The 18,163-nt window shown below is 45.9% G+C and overlaps 1 protein-coding gene across 1 annotated transcript in view; it reads left to right on the top strand.

The window, feature by feature from the left end:
- The window catches only part of LOC144947552 (E3 ubiquitin-protein ligase TRIM11-like), a 32,669-nt gene extending 16,587 nt beyond the window's left edge, over positions 1 to 16,082 (top strand). Inside the window, exons 3-6 of the mRNA XM_078876774.1 lie at positions 5,814 to 6,047; positions 6,882 to 6,904; positions 7,258 to 7,361; positions 15,464 to 16,082. Coding sequence (XP_078732900.1) covers positions 5,814 to 6,047; positions 6,882 to 6,904; positions 7,258 to 7,361; positions 15,464 to 16,011 — 909 coding nt within the window. The 3' untranslated portion in view covers positions 16,012 to 16,082. The remainder of the gene's footprint in view (positions 1 to 5,813; positions 6,048 to 6,881; positions 6,905 to 7,257; positions 7,362 to 15,463) is intronic.
- Positions 16,083 to 18,163: the final 2,081 nt, after the last annotated feature.

Genomic DNA, 18,163 nt, shown 5'->3' with positions numbered 1-18,163 from the left:
GCAAAACTATTAGCTGGAGTCTGATCTGCTCATTCAGTCTCTAAAATCCCTTTGAAAATAACTGCAACAATGACTTGCAATATAAAGCCAAACACGAAGCCACAAATATAGTTCAATTGAAACTAATTGTCTGGGATGAAGCACACACGTATGTCAGGCTGTTGATCTATTATTGGATGATCGAACCGTAAAATGTAAATCATTTGGAGGCACGTCCTACCGGTTACTTTACGTGGTTCACGGCCTCTTACTGTTGTAAGTTGTATAAAGAAGCATCGTTTCTGGGGAGAATTACAGGTGCTGAAGCTGAAACAGAACATGTGAGCTCTGAAAAGTGGAAAGGAATTTGTGGAATTGCTCCTGGACGTTGTTGATGGAAAAACAGGCGAAACAGTAACATTAACCTCACACTTCTTCTTCCTAGCGTTGTTCCCGCTGTGGCGCAGGGTCCGATTTTTGGCATTGTCTTCTCCATTTGGCTCGGTCCAGGGCATCTTCAGGGGATGCGTTGACCGTCTTCATGTCTTCCTTTATTCGGTCCATCCATCGCTTCTTCGGACGTCCGTGTGGACGGCGGCCCTCTGGCTCAATACGCACGGCAGTCTTGGCCACTGATGACTCTTCACTTCGCATCACATGGCCGTACCACCGAAGCCTTGCCTCAAGCATCTTGTCCGCAATGGGGGCCACACCAAGTCGCTTCCGAACGTCTTCGTTCCTGACACGATCCCATCGAGTGAGCCCGAGGCTCCATCTGAGCATCCTCATCTCCATGGTGTGGAGAGCTTGTTCGTGTACAGTTGTGGCTGGCCAGCACTCGGATCCATAGAGTGCCACCGGTCAGACGATGGTCTTGTATATTTTTCCCTTCAGCCTATCTGGCATTTTCCGATCACAGAGGACTCCGGTGACTTGCCTCCATTTCATCCACGCCGCATTGACTCGTGACCTCACATTAGTCGTGATGCTACCATCTGAGCTGATGGTGGAGCCCAGGTACTTAAAGTCCGTCACTTTTTTCAGATCTTCTCCGTCAATACTGATGGTGCCGTCGGTTTGGGGGCCACACTCCATATACTCCATCTTTTTGATGTTGAACCTCATCCCGTTTTCGTCCAAACGTTCCTTCCACAGGCGCGTTTGTCTTTCCACTTCTCCTCTCTCTTCATCTGAGAGGAGGACGTCATCCGCATAGAGAATTGACCATTGGATGGGTGTGTGCAGGTCGGCAGTGATCGTGTCCATGCACAGGATAAACAGGAGTAGTGACAGGGCCGAACCTTGGTGAACTCCAACGCTGATGGGAAATGGCGGTGATATGCCCACTGCACACCTGACTGCACTGGTGACGTTCTTGTATAGGAGTTGCACCCAATGCACGTAGGTTTCAGGGACTCCATGGGATCGAAGCGAGTGCCAGATGAGGTCGTGGGGGACCCTGTCAAATGCCTTTTCAAGGTCGAGGAACGACACGTGCACAGCTTTGTTCTTCTCTCTGTGCCTCTCCAGCAGGAGCCTCGCCGCGAATATGGTGTCCATAGTGCCACATCCTTTGACGAAGCCGCATTGGTTGGGTGATAGGGTGATGCTGTTTCTAATCCTCGTGTCCAAAACTCGCTCAAAGATCTTCTTCGCATGACACAGGAGCCTGATTGGCCTGTAATTTGAGCATTCTGCCACGTCCCCTTTACCCTTCCAAATTGGAACCGTCGTGCTGGTCGACCAGGCTTCTGGGACCTCACTGGTGCTCGTGATGGTGCTGAAGAGCTGGGTAAGGAGGGCAGCACCCTGCCTGCCAAGGATCTTCCAGGCCTCAGCAGGGATATCGTCCGGGCCAGTCACTTTCCCATTCTTCATTCTATTGATAGCTTGTTCCACTTCGGTGATGGTGATAGTTGAAACCGGACCGAGGACGTGTTCAGCGCTAATAATAGGTGGGTGGGGAAATTCCTGGTTGCAGATTCCAGAGAAGTAGTCGCTCCAGCGTTGAAGGATGGCGGGCGGGTCTCTGAGAGCGCTGTGATTCTCATCCTTTATGCATTTGACCTGACCAATATCCTGAGTCGAACGATGGCGCGCCTCTGCCAGTCGATAGATCTTATTGGCACCTTCTGGAGTGTCCAGTTCGACATTCAGTTGGTCGTATTGAGCTAATTTCACCACTGCAACTACTCGCTTCGCTGCCGATTTGCAGTTTCTGTATTGTTGGTAATCCAGATCTGCGAGCGTTTGGCGCCACTTCTTGAAAGCTAGCTTCTTCTCTTTCACTGCTAGCTAAACTTCTTCATTCCACCACCATATTTGCTTGTCAATGAAGTGTTTTCCCGGCTTAGTTAGCCCCAGTGCTTCCGTTGCTGCTGTGCACAGTTGGCCGGCGAGATCTTCCCAAATCACATTCGCTGGTCGGTTGGTGTTCACGTCAATCTGATTAAAGGCGACTCTCAGCTGATCCTTGCATTCCTTCATCCGCCACCACTTAATTCGCTGCTGTCCAGTTGTTGGTGGGCGATGTCGCTGGCCAATGTCCATTTTTATGTCCATGACCAGGATGCGATGTTGTGGGGCGATGTTGTCCGATGGTATGACTTTAGTGTTTGTCACCGTTTTCAGCTTATCCCGCTTGACAAGCCAGTAATCAATTTGAGTTGATCTCCCACCACTGGCGTACGTAATGAGATGGGACGGTCTCTTCTTGAAGAAGGTGTTGGCGAGGACAAGATCATGGGCTTCCGCAAAGTCCAGGGCTCGGTTTCCCTCATCGTTCCGGGTACCATATCCTTGGCCACCATGGTTTCGAGGGTATCCATCCCGGGCGCTTCCAACGTGTCCATTTAGGTCTCCACCAATTACTAACTGCTCTTCTCCATTTATCGATTGCATGTGTCCATCAAATTGTTCCCAAAATTCCTCCTTGGTATCTGCTGGGCAGCCGGGCTGCGGCGCATAACAAGATACCACCCGGAGGCGTAGGTCGTTTGAGTCGATTTCGATGGACATGAGGCGGTCGGAAACACGGTGGACGGCCACGACGTTGTCTCGTAGATTTTGGCTGACTGCGATTCCAACGCCGTTCTTGGTGTTTCTTTCACCGTTGTAGAACAGTTTGTATCCTTCTCCAATCTCCCTGGCCTTTGTTCCACTCCACTTCGTTTCTTGGATGCATACGATGTCGATACGACGGGCCTTTAGGGCAGCTGACAATTCTCGACTTCTCCCTGTCAATGTTCCGATGTTGAGTGTTCCCAGCCGTAGTCGGACTAACTTCTTTAGCCTGCCCCATCCATGAGCAGGTAGCCCTCGTCCACTTCTCGCGTCGTTTGGGCGAGGACGGCGCGCGTTTCCCCTGAGGGGTGCCCTAGCTTGTTCCAAGTTGATTTGACGTTGCCATAGATGCGACACAGAAATACTTTGGCCGGTGGGTCGCTCCATCTGACGCCAAAGACCCTCACCGTTGGTTGGAATCCAGCCGGCACCGCGTGGAGGTGGTGATGGGATTTTGCCGGCTATCCAGAAAATCTGCTATCCAGAAAATCAAGATACATTTCCACAACTACACGGTGACATTTACTTTTCTACGATTACTCCTGAACAGCTTCAATGAAGCGCAATACAGTGTTACAAACGGAGACTCTCGATCTCAACAATGGATCTGAAGTGGTTTTCAAGAGCATGGATACTTTTGTGAGTGATGATACTGCTGATCAACTTGCATTCCCAGAAGAATTATTAAAGTCTTACACCAACCGGAATGCCTCCTCATGAACTGAAACTGAAAGTAGGAGCCGTTATCATGCTACTTAGAAAAATAATGGAATTGTGAGGACTACATAATGGTATAGGACTTACTCTTACTCAAATACAAATACACATAATCTAAGCAAAAATGATCGGTGGAGCAACCTCCGACAGAGTACTTATTCCAAGAATCCCACTCATTCCATTAGACACAAATTTACCATTCAGTTTCAAATTCTAACAATTCCCCATACGATTGGCTTTTTCAATGACAATCAATAAGTCACAAGGTCAAACGTTTGACAAAAAATGCCTTTACTTACATAAGTCTGTTTTTAGTCAAGGACAATTATATCTTGCTCGATCAAGAGTCATACCGTGTGAGTCACTTCATATAGTGCGGAAAATAACCCAGAAATTGACAATTGTGTCTTGAGATAAATCTTTGTTGAAAAAAATTAGTAAAAATTGCGTGAATGTTTCATTTAAGATCTGCTAGATCAGTGAATGTTTCACTGGGTACAGCTAGGATCATATAAAGCACTTACGAGTGGGAACACGCAGCATTCGCTCAGCCAATGAGAGCGACGCACGCGGAGCCAACCAGACCTCACCCCCCGTGATTTGATGATCAATCGATTTTGTTTTTTTAAATGTTAGCGAGGTGAGAACTCACTCGACCAGGATAGAGTTCCAGGCTCCATCTAAAAGAAACCTCACGACAGAAATATAGACTGAGGACTTCGCTAAGATCACGGATGTCTTGGAGCTGTTCTCTGAGAATGACCGCGCACTGGGAGTGTAGCAGCTCCTCCAACCTCATCTCCCACTGCTGCCATGGTAGCATGAGTACAGTATTATGCACAGTATGTCATACTTAATTAGGTTTTTATAATTAATTATTATTTTTATTCACGAAATAATGTTTACCATCTGCATTATTGGTGCTTTTACCGATACCCCAATTAAGCCCTCATATATTGGTCATCCGAAAGAAATGACGCTGATGGGAATGCAGCCCCATATATACAATGGCATAATGACCCTTTTTAGCGCTGATTTGATAAGCGCTCACTTCTTCAGGAAGCATATTGAGCATTTAGCGAGGTCTGCCGGTACTGATAAAATAATGCTGTCCAAAAAGGCCGTGGGGCCAATAGATTGTGTACAAAATACTTTTATTGGTGATGTGCAGAGATAAATCTATGAAGAAGGCGAGTCGTGTGCTTATCTGTTTGTGTAAATAATTTACAGATCCTCACCAATACACTTCTGGACGAAGGTTCCGCAACATCGCGTTGATCATTGAGGCTAGTTGGCCATATTTAGTTATGCGGGTCAGTGCAGGTTGGTGAAGGTAGAGTCAAGCACTGGCTCATATCTCACTCATCACGCAGCTCTCTAATCGTGGTGGAGGCTGGGGAGGGAGCCCAGCCTAGGCTGAGAGGCAAGTACACTCCAGTAACGTGGGGTAGCAACAGCAGCGTGGAAGGACGCGTCGCAAAAACCTAGTTTTAATTTCTGGTAATTTTAGAGAGAACAGGGAGGTACTTATTGAGGTTGCGACTGGGAATTTGGAGTTAGGAGGTTCTTAAATACTTGGCGGATTTGTTTAAAAGGAATCTTAGGATGAAGATAGTCCAGTGGTGGTCTCTAAACATATCCAGGGGGGGATAAATTGGAGGTGATGCAGAGGTTGCAATAATGTGTTGATATGGAGGCATCAAGGTCAAAGTGGGCAGCCAGGTGGTATAATGGAACAAGAGGCTAGGCGGTCGATGATTTAACAGGAGTCAAAGATGGGGAGAATGTTGGCTTGGACTATATCAAGTTGGAGCCGAGGTGATACAATTTGTTTATTTATATAGAAGATTTTGTTTATTAAACGATATGATCAATTTGAAGGGCAAGATAGCACCTAGATACCTAAAGTTATCGACCTGTTCAATGGGATGTGAGTCCAAAGACATAACGTGAAGGCAGGGTAAAATAGGTTTGGAGTAAGTGGAAAACAATGTAGCTTTTGTATTAACAGCATGGAATATGAATTTACAGATTCCATCGCATGCCCCTTGCAGGATTCCATGGTCCAGACCAAGGCTCACATCTCAGGCGAGTTCACCCGCATGAGGGTGATGCTGGATGAGGACGAGAGGGCAGCTCTGGATCGTGTGGACGTGAAGGGGCGCGAGCTGCTGTCCCGGATCGAGGAGAACATCGCTCATTACGAGCGTGAGATCAGCGAGCTGCAGGCAGCAGCCACGCGCCTGCGCGCTCTGCAGGAGGAGAGGGACTCACTCACGTTCTTGCAGGTAGAGCACTCACGGAGCCAGGGCGAGTGCCCCAGTTCACGTGTTCATTACGTTTATAAACTTGGCAGATGCGTTGCAACACAAAACACAAGATAACGCCACTTCCATTGTCAAGACAACATATAGCCCATGGGTTCTGAAAGTAAATGTAGAGTCAAGTTCACCAACTTGGATTTGTATATTGTAATAAAAATATAAACTAGCGCTGAATTAAAAAAAAAAACTATTAACACACAAATTCCTCGAGTTAATTGGTTGGTAATATATGCAGACATTGGCATTCCAAATTGTAACCGCATCATCCTGTAATGTACATCAGATTGAGGCCACTTGACACTACATTTACATTTCTTTTGACCAAATGTTTACCAACCATTAGTAATGCTGAACACGGAAGGGCTTTTAACATCAGGAAAGCCAGAAGCAGTTATATTTCAGCACTGACTGCTGATGAGTCTTTGAAATTTGAAACAAATCCCGAGATTGCTTGCCTCAACAAATGTTCACCCTGCTAACACCACGCTCTGTTTGTAATTCACGCTCGCAGTGGATCATTATTTTGAATGTTGGTTCACAATCACTGCAACTCGATGTCAAGTGCCACGGACGCCTCTTGCCATGACATCGGGTACCGAGTGGCAACAGTTTTAGAGGCCACACCTTACTGATGAGAATCATTGAGTCCTAATGCATCCATGGCTTTGTCTTGATTACAGCCAACAACACTAGGCCACGCGAATGTCTGAGTGCAGCCTCATCGCGTCTACCAATCACCGTGTGGTTAACGTGGCTGGAGGTGAACTGACTCGTGCCCCCTGTGTCTGACTCCTGCAGGTTCACCTGAAAGAGACAAACCGGTATGGACTATGAACTTGCACAGATTAACACACGGGGTGACGCCTTGTGTGGAACATGGGCTGAGTAATGATGATTATGTGTGATGATGATGATGTGTGATGATGCTGTGTTATGTTGTGTGATGATGTGTGGCATGATGCTGTGTAAGACGAGGGTTGTGTGATGTGTGCTGTGATGCTATGCGCAATGTTGCCGTTTGTGATGCCGTGTGTGATAATGCCATGTGTGATGATGGTGGGTGATGATGTTGTGTGTGATGATGTGTAGTATGATACTGTGTATGCTGATGCTGTGTGTGATTATGCTGTGCGTAATGATGCTGTGTGTCTCACTGCTGGTTTTTGTCTCACAGGAGAGACGCTCAGAAGGGAGATCCACCCTCATGTCCCAGCAAAAAAGACATCGCCACGATCAGCGCCCTGCAGGGAGCTGTGGTCAACCTGCTGGCATTCATGTGTGAGTTCCACGGACTCTTACCACCTGTGTGTGTGTGTTATTGTGCGTGTAATTGTGTCTTGTGTGTATGTTGCGGAGCGGTGGCATAGTGGTTAACGTGCTACAATATGAACCTGGCAACACAAATTCGATTCCCGTTCACAGCCAACACCAGTGACAATTTTCTGAACCGGTCATGAGCCTCCCCTAGGTCGACTCAGCATCAAATGACTACCTGGTGTAGTGTGTAAAAACTGCCACTTGGGAGACAAAGGCGGCCTGACGTGGTGCTGGCCACCCACCCCCTCATGTTCCATACCGGCCTTGAAGTGTCACTCGCTAACAATTCTTGCCCCACAGCCTGTTTGGGCTATACGGGGGGTCTTGTAATTGTGTCTGTTTGTATGCGTATGTGTAGATGAGCGAGAGTGAGTACGGATGTGCAATGATGATGGGATGCTCTGTGCACTGAGCTACAAACATGGCCACCTACACGTGACTCACGGCCATGGCTATCATCAATGGTGAGTGGATTCAGAACCAATTCTGAGCCTCTCCCCGATGAACCCTTGGCTTAAACGAGTACCGGGTACGTACTGTAAGCATCAGCACTGCGGACACAAAGGCGGCCTGCAGAATTCATATGGTGAAATGGCTTTTATAACTACATCAATATAAATTTAAATAATGTTGTGGCTTGGCTCTCCAACACACCGGAGTGCTGTACTAGTGACGAATTGGCATGTTCTGTTTACGTGACAACCCTTACTAGTTGTCTGTGTCGGGTAGTGGCAGGTTTAACGACACATTTATATATTTACGCGATCTAACCCCAAAAAAACCTCTTATGGATTATATAAACTTAGGGTTGATTGGTAATGCCCAAGGATCATACATCCAGACTAAGACACGTTGAAGATTTTTAGGCTTCATGTCAACAGCTTGATGCTCAGAGAGTGAAACTAAGGCATTTTAAGTATTCTTAGGTTCCCCAGTTAATGGCTGAGGCTCACAGAGCGAGATTAAGGCATAATCTTGGTCAACCTTGTCTATTAATACACGGCACGTGCAAACATCAACATTACGACTGTAATGTATTAATTAGATAATAATATATAGCACACACACGAGTGTATTTCACTATTACATACGCTCCATTGATATTACACGCGTGTATTATCCAGTAAGGATGCTGTTGGCCAAAGTAACCATTGTAGCAGATGAAACTACGAGTATAAGTCTTCTCTGTAATGGATGTCATCATCAGACTCGAGCCAGACTACATCACTGTAGTGATGCGTAAGATTCATTGTTAATGATGTAGGCTCATATCCAGACTAAGGCAGCCTAAGGATTCTCATTATTCATTAATAATGCTTGAGGCTGCTATATCCCTACTAAGGCATCTTAAGGATTATTGGGGTTCTATGTAAATACCCGAGGCTCACAGAGCCAGACTGGGCTATCGCTGTGGCTGACCGCGTGTATCACTGTGCAAACAGATACATTTATATTGCCCATGTATTGCAATACCTCTACGCTCACATACAGCACACACACGAGTGTAAAGTAGTATTACATGAGCTCTATTAACCCTACACGTGTGTATAATTGAGTGAGGATGCTATTGCTATTCTGCGTGTGAGTGTTTTACACAGAGACACTATGGCTGATATTCTTAGGATTCATATTCTTAGGTTTTTTCGGTAAAGTCACGTAGGTAAAACATCAAAATTAATGAAAATAAAATAAAAAAGATTTTTTTTTTCATTAATTTTGATGTTTTACCTAGACTACATCACTGTAGTGATGCGTAAGATTTTTTTTTCATTAATTTTGATGTTTTACCTACGTGACTTTACCAAAAAAACCTAAGAATATGATTGCTTGCAGTCACGAAAGCTTCAAATCTAGAATTCTTAGGATTCATTATTAGTGCTTGAGGCAGCGTGACACAGACTCAGACACAGTTAGGATTCTTAGGGTTCCGTGTTAAAGTCTGAAGCTCTCAGCATCAACGGCACTGAGCCTTTGACACATACAGGCTGTGGCTGATATTATTAAGATTCATTACACTGTGTAATAAATAAAAATTGTCCATGGGTAGTAAGTGTTATTTTATAATTGCTTATGCCTCAAAAGTACACAAAATGGCTATTATTCCCCACAAACTGGCTATTATTCCCCACAAACTTTGCTTTTGTGACCAGGACAGTGATATTTTGAAATTTACACATTTTCAATGGGAATTCCAGATAGATTCAGTGCTGAGTAGAAACTTGTAGTAACTTCTAGAACATTCAAGAACTTTCCAGTAATAAAAAAGTAGTATAAATACAGGACCCTTAAGCCCACCAGTTTCAGTTTATAGTGGTACCTCGGTATGTGTCGTTAATTCGTTCCAGAAGCTAGGACTTATACCGAAAATGACGTATACCAAACGAATTTTTCCTATAAGAAATAAAGGAAAAGGAAATAATCCGTTCCAGAGTATAAGAAATTATATTTAATATGGCATGATATACATTAATGGGGTTGTATAAAATTAGATTTAACACATTACTAAAATGCATACATAAATTAAAATAAATGCACACACGAGTGTACATCACTACACAATCACACACACGAGTGTACATCCTACACCATTACACACACACACGAGTGTACATCACTACACTATCACACACACAAGTGTACATTAATACACTATCACACACACACACACGAGTGTACATCACTACACGATCACACACACACACGAGTGTACATCACTACACGATCACACACACACACACGAGTGTACATCACTACACTATCACACACACACACACGAGTGTACATCACTACACTATCACACACACACATAGTGTACATCACTACACTATCACACACACACACACGAGTGTACATCACTACACGATCACACACACACGAGTGTACATCACTACACTATCACACACACACACGAGTGTACATCACTACACTAACACACACACACGAGTGTACATCACTACACTATCACACACACACACGAGTGTACATCACTACACTATCACACACACACACACACGAGTGTACATCACTACACCATCACACACACACACACACACGAATGTACATCACTACACTATCACACACACACACACGTGTACATCACTACACTATCACACACACACACACGAGTGTACATCACTGCACTAACACACACACACGAGTGTACATTACTACACTATCACACACACACACACACGAGTGTACATCACTACACCATCACACACACACACACGAGTGTACATCACTGCACTAACACACACACACGAGTGTACATTACTACACTATCACACACACACACACACGAGTGTACATCACTACACTAACACACACACACAGTGTACATCACTACACTATCACACACACACACACACACACGAGTGTACATCACTACACTATCACACACACACACACACACACGAGTGTACATCACTACACTATCACACACACACACACACACGAGTGTACATCACTACACTATCACACACACACACACACACGAATGTACATCACTACACTATCACACACACACACACACGTGTACATCACTACACTATCACACACACACACGAGTGTACATCACAACACTATCACACACACACACGAGTGTACATCACTACACTATCACACACACGAGTGTACATCACTACACTATCACACACACACACACACACGAGTGTACATCACTACACTATCACACACACACACGAGTGTACATCCCGACACTATCACACACACGAGTGTACATCACTACACTATCACACACACACACACGAGTGTACATCACGACACTATCACACACACGAGTGTACATCACTACACTATCACACACACACACGAGTGTACATCACTACACTATCACACACACACACACACGAGTGTACATCACTACACTATCACACACACACGAGTGTACATCACTACACTATTACACACACACACGACTGTACATCACTACACTATCTCACACACACACAGTGTACATCACTACACTATCACACACACACCAGTGTACATCACTACACTATCACACACACACACGAGTGTACATCACTACACTATCACACACACACACACGAGTGTACATCACTACACTATCACACACACACAGTATACATCACTACACTATCTCACACACACACACACGAGTGTCCATCACGACACTATCACACACACGAGTGTACATCACTACACTATCACACACACACGAGTGTACATCACTACACTATCACACACACACGAGTGTACATCACTACACTATCACACACACGACTGTACATCACTACACTATCACACACACGAGTGTACATCACTACACTATCACACACACACACGAGTGTACATCACTACATATTTTTAGGTTTTTTCGGTAAAGTCACATAGGTAAAACATCAAAATTAATGAAAATAAAATAAAATAAAACAAAAATCACGACGTTTCGGAGGCAACACAAGTCTCCATCATCAGGTGGGACCGTCACAGCCAGATTAGCTGCATCAAGTGAGGCAATGATTCAAGATGTAATCCCTTATAAGCAAGTTGAAGGGGGGAGGAGAGGGGGGGGGAGTTCATCAGAATGTGGTAGCCAATGAATGGAACGTATCGGGAGGGAGGGGGGCGGGAGGGGGAGGGAGCCAACAAAAAGTTGGCGACGGCTTGGACGCGGTTGCTGCACACGCCAACACAATGGACAGAGAGGGGGAGGGGAGGTCTGATACACATGATAGAACAAAGGAACGAAAATGCCCATGTTTATACCAATGCTGGCTGAACAATGAAGAGAGTACTGTTAAAAATAACTGGGGATGTTAACACTCGGTAAAGTAAAATAAAATAGTGCCTGTCAGATAAGAAGGTCCAATAAAGTGTAATTAAGTCTTTTTTGCGTGGTTGATAACATCTTTCCAATGATTACTTAGTTTGTACCCATCATCACGGTTGAAATTATGTCTGTGTTTGTATATTTGTATGGCTTCGTGTACAAACCTTTGATGGTATCCGGGAGGTTTGCAGAGAACCTTGGTCTCGGAAAAGACAATTTCATGAGAGCCCACCGAGTTGTAGCAATGATCGGCAACGGCAGAAGAATCAGTTCTGCCGTGTTTCAGATCTGACTTGTGCTCGCGGACACGATCAGAAACATGACGTTTCGTTTCTCCAATGTAGCAATCACCACAAATGCAACTCAATTTGTAGACTCCAGGATACTGTAAGTCAGGAACGACATCCTTCACAGATGGAATCAGATCACGGATTTGATGCACTGTACTGAATCGGACTTGGATCTTATGTTTGTTTAGAATTTTGGAGATCTTTTTGGTCACGCCTGCTATGTATGGTAACGTGATGGTTTTGGTCGGAGTTTCATGTGGCTGTTTCTGTGTGGTGGGAGAGACAGCTTGGCGGATAGTACGGTCAGAGTATCCTCCCCCCTTCAACTTGCTTATAAGGGATTACATCTTGAATCATTGCCTCACTTGATGCAGCTAATCTGGCTGTGACGGTCCCACCTGATGACGGAGACTGGTGTTGCCTCCGAAACGTCGTGATTTTTGTTTTATTTTATTTCATTTTCATTAATTTTGATGTTTTACCTACGTGACTTTACCGAAAAAACCTAAAAATATGATTCCTTGCAGTCACGAAAGCTTCAAATCTACATCACTACACTATCACACACACACACACACGAGTGTCCATCACGACACTATCACACACACGAGTGTACATCACTACACTATCACACACACACACACACGAGTGTACATCACTACACTATCACACACACACACACGAGTGTACATCACTACACTATCACACACACACACACGAGTGTACATCACTACACTATCACACACACACACGAGTGTACATCACTACACTATCACACACACACACACGAGTGTACATCACTACACTATCACACACACACACACGAGTGTACATAACCACACTATCACACACACAGACGATTGTACATCACTACATTATCACACACACACTCGAGTGTACATCACTACACTATCACACACACACACAAACGAGTGTACATCACTATCACACACACACAAGTGTACATCACTACACTATCACACACACGAGTGTACATCACTACACTATCACACACACACACTCGAGTGTACATCACTACACCATCACACACACACGAGTGTACATCACTACACTATCACACACACACGAGTGTACATCACTACACTATCACACACACACACGAGTGTACATCACTACACTATCACACACACACGAGTGTACATCACTACACACACACGAGTGTACATCACTACACTATCACACACACGAGTGTACATCACTACACTATCACACACACACGAGTGTACATCACTACACTATCACACACACACGAGTGTACATCACTACACTATCACACACACACACGAGTGTACATCACTCCACTATCACACACGAGTGTACATCACTACACTATCACACACACAGTGTACATCACTACACTATCACACACACAGTGTACATCACTACACTATCACACACACGAGTGTACATCACTACACTATCACACACACGAGTGTACATCACTACACTATCACACACACACACACGAGTGTACATCACTACACTATCACACACACACGAGTGTACATCACTACACTATCACACACACACGAGTGTACATCACTACACTATCACACACACACGAGTGTACATCACTACACTATCACACGCACACAGTGTACATAACCACACTATCACACACACACACGAGTGTACATCACTACACTATCACACACACACGAATGTACATCACTACACTATCACACACACACGAGTGTACATCACTACACTATCACACACACACACGAATGTACATCACTATCACACACACACACGAGTGTACATCACTACATTATCACACACACACGTGTACATCACTACACTAACACACACAGAGTGGACATCACTATACTATCACACACAGAGTGTACATCACTACACTATCACACACACACGAGTGTACATCACTACACTATCACACCCACCTCGTGTGCCGTGTCGGCCTTCACAGGTGCTCACCAACACCACTTGCCCCTACAGTCTGTGAAAGGTGACACACGGGAGATGTTTGTGTTTGTTGTACACACACAGAGACGCTGCGGCGGTGTTGATATCCACGCTGCTGCTGCTGCTGTGATCCACTGCCTCCCACGGACACTTCCGCACAGTGGGGCTGAACGATGAATCGATTTCAAATCGAAGTCGCAATTTGAGACAATGCGATTAGCAAATTGCAAAGGCTGCGATTTTTGAAAAGTCCTATTACTTTCTTATTGGAATGTTTTATTTTTTATTATTAGAACTTTATTGATTTAATTTAACAATTAATTCTAGATTTGAAGCTTTCGTGACTGCAAGGATTCATACTCTTAGGTTGTTTCGGTAAAGTCACGTAGGTAAAAATAAATAAAATAATAATAATAAATGAAAATAACTCAATTAAATCACGACGTTTCGGAGGTAACACAAGTCTCCGTCTTCACGTGGGACCGTCACAGCTAAATTTACTGTATCACTTATTATTTTATTATTATTATTTTACCTACGTGACTTTACCGAAAAAACTTAACAATTGCTCTATGTTTGCATTAGAATACATAGAGCAGTTCACATTTTGATGGTATCATCACATGTTTTACATCTATTACACAGTGAATATTGAACTGAAGCTCGACTTTTAAAAATGTAGATGGCGGGGCAGACAAACGCACCGCTGTACTGTACTTCTGTGCTCTCGCCAGCTGCGCCGCCTGCCTTCACCAACGCGCGGTGACCGGCGTGGTGAAGTATGGTCAAATATCCCCCGCGACCCGCACGGCGTAGAGAGGCCCTCATCCAGCAGTGGATTGACAAAGTGCCTGTTACATCTCATCACACCGACAGCTACGCATTACAACGTTGTATAACAATGCTCATTATGAATTGCTCTATTGCAGTGTACGTGCGTGTTAGTGCACGAGTGCTGTTGTTATAGTGGTGCTGTTGTTACACGGCTACTGTGATTATCGTTACTGCAGACGGACGCTCACCGACTGTGGACCCCAACTCGGTCAACAACAACCTCCAGATTTCCTCGGACCTCAGGACGGTGACGCTGACCGCTGTCTCCCAGGCTCGCCCCGATCACCCGCACCGCTTTGATGGCTATGCACAAGCCCTGTGCTCCGAGAGCTTCTCGTCGGGTCAGCACTACTGGGAGGTGGACGTGGGGGGTGTGGCGTGGGGCTGTTGGGTTGGAGTCGCGTACGGGACGATCGCACGGAAAGGGCGTGGTAAAGAGTGCAGCCTGGGACTGAACGACTCATCCTGGGTTTTATATAAAGACAACAACAGCTGCTCAGTGCGTCATGGCGGTGTATTGACCTCAGTGCCGGTGAGGGATCCTCCCCGGAGAGTCGGATGTCACCTGCACTGGGAGGCGGGTCTGCTGTCGTTTTACCGCGCCGACTCAATGGAGCTGCTGCATTCCGTCCACCACTCGTTTAGTCAACCGCTCTACCCCGCACTGTGGGTGGATGATGTTGGTGACTCAGTGAGGATTCTGGATCTGAGTCGTGCGTGCTGAGAGCACGGAGTGTGAGCAGCGCAGAGAAACGGGCGCAGCGCACAGACTCGCGCACACAAAGACACAGATCCCCCGTGTAGCCTTCACAGGCTGTTGGGGCAAGTGCTGTCAGCGAGCACCTATGGGGCCGTCCATAAATGACGTCACACACGTGGGGGGGGGGGGGGGAGTTAGAAATGTGACGTCACATCAAAATGCGCAACTTAAATAAATATAGACAACACGTTCTACTTAATTAAATAAACTTTTTTTTATAAATGTTTTCTCCTACAACATAAGAGTGCAGCGCCACATTAAATATGCACTACAATGACAATCGTTTAAAGCGATTTGAAGCATGTTTTATTTTCTTTGGGGGGGGGGCAGAGCTTTGTGACGTCATATTTGAGGGGGGGTCTGACTTTTTGTGACGAAGGGGGGGGGGGGTCAAAAATTGCGTGACGTCATTTATGGACGGCCCCTATGAAGGCCGGCACAGCACACTAGGGGGTGGGTGGCCAGCACCACGCCCGGTCGCCTTTGTCTCCCCAGTGGTGACGTTTACACACCGTACCAGGAACTCTTTTTTCAGGCTGAGTCGACCTAGGGGAGACCCATGACCGGTTCACCAACACCAGTGACGATTATCAGAATCGGTCCAGGCTCTCCCCTAGGTCGACTGAGCCTCAAATGAGTACCTGCTGCGATGTGTAAACATCGCCACTGGGGAGACAAAGGCGGGTCGGGCGTGGTGCTGGTCACCGACCCCCTCGTGTGCCACAGTGTCGGCCTTCATAGGTGCTACTAGCAAACAGCACTTGCCTCTACAGTCTGTTAAGGCTACACGGGGATAATTTTCTTTGGGTTAGTTTTTTGGTCTGTACGCCTTTGTCTGTGTGTCTTTGTTACTGTGTCTTTGTGTCTTTGTTATTGAATCTTTGTGTATTTGTGTGTCTTTGTTACTGTGTCCGTGTGTGTCTGTTTGTGTGTATTTTTGTTTTGGTGCTGGCCACCCACCCCCTCGTGTGCGAGAGTGACAGCCTTCACACGCTCTGCTACTTGCTACGAACAGCCCTTTCCCCAACAGTCTGTTAAGACTACACAGACACACACAGATAGACACACTCACACGCATACAAACACACAGACACACAAACAGACACACGTACATACACACAGATACATACATACACACAGATACATACATACAGACACTCTCACACACAGACACACACTCACACAGACACATACAAACACAGATAGATACACACAGATATACAAAGACAAAGATCCCCCGTATAGCCTGAACAGACTGTTGGGGCAAGTGCTGTTAGCGAGCACCTATGAAGGCCCGAACGGTACCCGAGGGGGTGAGTTGCCAGTACCACGCCCGACCGCCTTTGTCTCCCCAGTGGCGATGTTTACACACTGCCCCAGGTACTCATTTGAGGCTGAGTCGACCTAGGGGAGGCCCATGACCGGTTTACAAACAACATTGATAGCGATTATATGAATCGGCATTGGGTCTCCCCTAGGTCGACTCAGCCTCAAATCACTACCTGGTGCGATGAGTAAACATTACCCCTGGGGATACAAAGGTGGGTCTCTCCCAGGCTGGCCTTCATAGGTGAAACTCACTAACAGCACTTAACTCAACAGTATTTGAAAGCTATACGGGGGATCTTTGTCTTCGAGTAAGTGGGTTGGTATGTATTCCTTTGTCTTTGTGTGTCTTTGTTATTGTGTTTGTGTCTTTGTTACTGTGTCTGTGCGTGTCTCTGTCTTTGTGTGTCTTTGTTATTATGTTTGTGCCTTTATTACTGTGTCTGTGCGTGTCTTTGTGTGTGTATGTCTGGGCGTAGTGCTGCCTACCCACTCCCTCGTGTGTCACAGTGCCGGCCTTCATAGTTGCTACTCGCTACGAACAGCACTTTCCCCAACAGTCTGTTAAGGCTACATGGGGGATCTTTGTCTTTAGTGTATAGAGCCATGTGCGTAGTGTGGGGTGGAGCGGTGGTGCAGTGGTTAGCGCACTGGTGGGGGAGGGCAGGGGGAGCCAAGCTTCTCTCTGACGTCATCGTCCCTCGCGCCGCGTGGCGCTCAACGCCGAGAGGGCGGAGCTCCACCGCGGGCGTGCTGGGAACACGAGTCACGTGACGCTGCGTGGTGACGC

This window comes from Lampetra fluviatilis, chromosome 45 (genome assembly GCF_964198595.1).
Source record: "Lampetra fluviatilis chromosome 45, kcLamFluv1.1, whole genome shotgun sequence".
NCBI classification, from domain to species: Eukaryota; Metazoa; Chordata; class Hyperoartia; order Petromyzontiformes; family Petromyzontidae; genus Lampetra; species Lampetra fluviatilis.
This window is presented reverse-complemented; position numbering and strand designations above follow the sequence as displayed.